Below are 4,241 nucleotides of genomic sequence, written 5' to 3'. Positions count from 1 at the left end.
GTGTAGTGCTGCCCTCTACCATCTATTTTTGTGAATATGAGTGAAGTGTAGCGATTGAATTATTGTACTGTTATGGGCCTGTTTGTTGAATTAACTGGATGACGAAAGCGTGAAAAAAAGAAGTAAAAGATGTCGAGGAGACCTGCATCCAAGGTGACCATATGACACATAATTCAACGGGACTTTATCTAACCCGACTATTTTTATGAAAGTTTCCCGTTATTCTCCATATTTTCAACGAAGCTTACTTGAATTTTTATTTTTTTCCTGAAATCAAAAACTAATATCATTTTCACAATTTTTATAAGTTATATGTTTTCAAGTTTTCGTCTGCTTTGTTTTTCAATGCATTTTTTAGCGTACCCATTTATTATGGATGAAATGGATCAAAAGCTCTATGCTAAAAGAAAAACTGGGGTCCACCAAGAAAGCGATTCCGAGGCTGCCATGAATTCATCGGACTCTATTGCCAGTGGTTCGGTTGTACTAAAAGTCATAAAGCCTTCATTAACTCCTTTACGATCAGGGACGTGATATTGCATCCAAACTCCAGTGGAATGAATTCAATCCATCTGACTGTTTCTTCGACCTCTTTTTTCCTAATGGCGAAGGTTTATTGTAACCATATGAAACGAAGTTGTGCGTGTGTTCCCCCCTCTATGTTCTCTCCCTACCACCACCATCGTGATATCTCAACCAGATAACGATCAACTGATAACGAGCAACTGCGCTGAAGATATGGTTGTGGTTTTGCTCAGCTTCCACCCCCCCCCCACCCACACATATACAAAGAGAGAGAGAGAGAGTGCGTGCGCGTGTGGTGTGTGTGTGTGTGTGTGTTTTTCTCAGAACTAATCCTTCTATTATTTACTCCCCATAGAAGTGAGAAAGAGAAGTAAAAAAACTACAAAACAAGTATGTATGTGAGGGTGAAAAAAGCAATGCACTCTACTCTCTTAACAGTCATCTCTGTAGCGTTCCTTTTCCCACCCTCGTTTCTTTTTCTTTTTTTCTTTCTTTCCTTTTCTTCCTTTTTTAACGCGGAACAAGGCTACCACATTTATCGCCTATAAATCTAATATAGATCATTCAAATTTATCGCTAGCAGCTTGTACGCGAAGTAGTTAAAGAGCAAGTCATGACCGCATGTAAGGTTAAAAATAAACAGCAGTGGAAAATGGATTTTTTACAGCAAGAGTGAACAACCTCCGGCCCGCAGACCAAATGCGGCCCGCCAAGGGGTTCCATCCGGCCGGCGAAATGTGCTCTGGTAGGAAAGTATCAATACGACAACACGATAAATGCCTAGGCTGACCATATTTCTTCATAAAAGTACGAACAATTCATATCCATACGAGATTATCTATATCCATACACACCAATTATCGCAAACAGATTGCAGCTAAAAAAAAAATTCAAGGGAAATCAAAGTTGCCAATTGCAGCCAAAAAAACATTTCAAAAGCAAGAAAAATTGCCAAACATAACCAGAAAAACAAATTCCAAATCAGGCATAGTTGTGAATTACAGTAAAAAAAATTGTTAAAGACAAGCAAAAAAAGTTACTACTTTGTCAAAAAAATTGTCCAAAGCAAGCAGAATTCCCAATTACGGTCAAAAAAATTGGCAAAGGAAAGAAAAATTGTTAAATACAATAGCCAAATAAAACTTTCGAAGGCAAATAAAGTGACCATCTATCAGTAAAATGGCTAGAAATCTGCTAATGCCTGGAAATAGAAGACTGCTGTAAATCTCAATGGGTAAAAAAGTATATTTTGACAAATATGTGAAATGAATGTGTATGAATAATTACTTATGATACAGCCAGAGTTACCATAACATAATTTATAGGTCGAGAAAATAATCTTGATTTCAAAATTTCAAGAAACCCTTGCTAAAATTAAGGGGGAAAACGGGACATTTTATGAAAAACTTGTGACAGCCACATAATTTAACCCATAAAATTAGGGCCATATGGTTGCTCTATATACATACAAATTTCTGTCTCGCGAGGGAAAAAAATTGTGTACCCCTTGTTTTACAGCTTTTCCTTGTTGGCCCAAGATGATTTTTAAGGATGTCTTTATAACGATGCATCGCATACTGGAAGCCATTGAAAAGTCTTTAATTCGAAATTACGTTACCGTGGAATTAGTTCATTACGCGCGCGTGCAATCGAACGCGTTTTACAACTGTGTTGCGTATCCTGAGAACCTATACTCATAAGGTAGCTCGTTCGCAGAAAGTAAAGACGATTTCGATAGATTGACTATTTCTCCTCTGTCGTCCGAAGAATTGCCTTTGTGCCAGCCAGGAATACGGTTTTGACTGATCGAACCGATGGAAGAAGGTCAAACCCGCCGCCCCCTCGAACAGAAGGATACCCTGTATGGGTCTTTCGTGGCCGTTTGGAGACTCAAACACTTCAATCAAGTCGATGCGACGATGGGCAAGTCGTGCCGCAGCAAATGGTTCCATCCCGTTGAAGGGCGGCCGTATCTCGACCCGATACTTACCCTTTATCCGGGAGGTGAGGACGCCCTACACCAGCAGCAGGTTACGTGCCACTTGATGTGCAGGAACACTCGTAAGAATATGTTCGCCAAGATGACCATCTCGTTCCGGAAATCCGACGGGCAAGTCATCGCTGAACGCAGCCACGGCTGGACCGTCTACCATTGCAAGCGCAAGTACGTTGGTCCGGAGGGCATCCAAAGGGAAGTCTTGATGCAAAATTTGGCCGAGGACAATATACTCCTGCTGACTGCCGAGGTGACCTACAGCACCAGCAACACCGTGGTTGTTGGAATGGAAAAGAAATTCGCGATGGTCAGTCCGGAGGCTCTCTTGGTCGACGCGTACAATAATATGGTCGAAATTATGCAACCAGACACGTTGATAAAGTCCGGCGAGCACAGCGTCAACGCCCACAAGGCGGTTTTGATCGGCTGGTCAAAAAAGTTCTCAGACATCCTTCTTCAAAATCCCACTAACGTTATCGATGAGGGGGAATTCGGGCCCGACGTTGTGCAAGCGATGGTCAACTTTCTGTACAATGGACGGCTGCAGAGCCTAGACTTGCAGCTCGCGACCAATCTGATCCGCATCGCGCACAAGTACAACATCCTCGACTTGAAGAACTACTGCTTCAGGTATCTGACCACGATAACTCCGGGACCTTCCGAGGAGGACGTCGGAAACGTAGAGCAAACTCTGCTCAAGCTTCAGCTCGCGCCCGAACTCATTTTGGAACTCCTCCAGTGCTTGCGCGACAGCATCTACTGAAGATGAAACGCCCCATTCGCTCAAGTTCCCCCCCCCCCATTTTCTATTTATGAGCATTTATTGTTGTTTTTGAGCAACATTTATATCACGAACGAATTCATAATTGCTTATATTCTCTGCATAAATCAATTTCCTGATTGTGTTTCAATCGAGTCCTAAAAGGTAGGGGAAAAACAACCGCAGTGTTTAAACATACAATCAATCCATACAATTTTACTGGTAAATTAGGATTAGATTTGCATTGTGTTTCGTAAATTATCTCCGTACATTCCGAAGATTGCGTGACATGACTTTCTTCTCATGTTTTTATTCCTCTTTGTTTTCACAGAGAAATTCATGTCATACGAAATGCATGTTCAATAAAAAGAATTACATTTTTCATTTAATTCTTCCTATTTTCAGTTAATTCGTAATTTCTTCCGCCTTTATAATGAATGCAGAATTTCATTAGATTCTAGTAAGGTTGGGAAAAAGTATTTAGAGGTATCGTATCGCCTACAGATTGGTGTGTTATATTCCTAGTCTTATTTATGACCATCTATGTTATCTCACCTCTGGAAGACGCTCGACGCCAATGGCTGTGCAATATTTATTCGGGAGGGGGGGGGGCAGTTCTTTTGCACTTCCAAAATTTCGTCTCCTTTGGGATGCCCCAAACCCAGCTTCTTCAATGGATTTTTATTTTTTTCTGAAAGCATGTCTGCATGGTAGCATATTTACAGGGGGTCTTGTCATGGGTATGTAAAAATTGTTCAAGCACTGTTCCAGCGTTGAAGTGAGCATCACACTGGAGACAGGGCCTACTAAATAGCATCAATGACCTATGGGCAAAGCCGACGGCTTGATTCCCGGCTCGGGCATGATTTTTCCTGTTTTTGCAGCCGTTTTGCTGTACACCGTGGGTCCCGATCTAATAGGTCCTGGTAGTGAATGATACCGTATTTTGACTGTCACAAC

The 4,241-nt window shown here is 41.5% G+C and overlaps 1 protein-coding gene across 1 annotated transcript; it reads left to right on the top strand.

Annotated features, from left to right (window-relative positions):
• Positions 1–2,339: 2,339 nt before the first annotated feature.
• On the top strand, positions 2,340–3,284 carry LOC149088381 (protein maternal effect lethal 26-like). The gene has a single exon (XM_089251971.1). It carries the CDS (start codon positions 2,340–2,342, stop codon positions 3,282–3,284), a length of 945 nt encoding a protein of 314 aa, XP_089108097.1.
• The last annotated feature ends 957 nt before the right edge of the window (positions 3,285–4,241 follow it).

The sequence above is a fragment of the Pholcus phalangioides genome, unplaced genomic scaffold (genome assembly GCF_987345545.1).
Source record: "Pholcus phalangioides strain wild (caught in Gottingen) unplaced genomic scaffold, Ppha-v1.0 ptg000003l_1, whole genome shotgun sequence".
Taxonomy (NCBI): Eukaryota; Metazoa; Arthropoda; class Arachnida; order Araneae; family Pholcidae; genus Pholcus; species Pholcus phalangioides.
The sequence above is the reverse complement of the archived record's forward strand: the minus strand, read 5'-3'. Positions and strand labels throughout refer to the sequence as shown.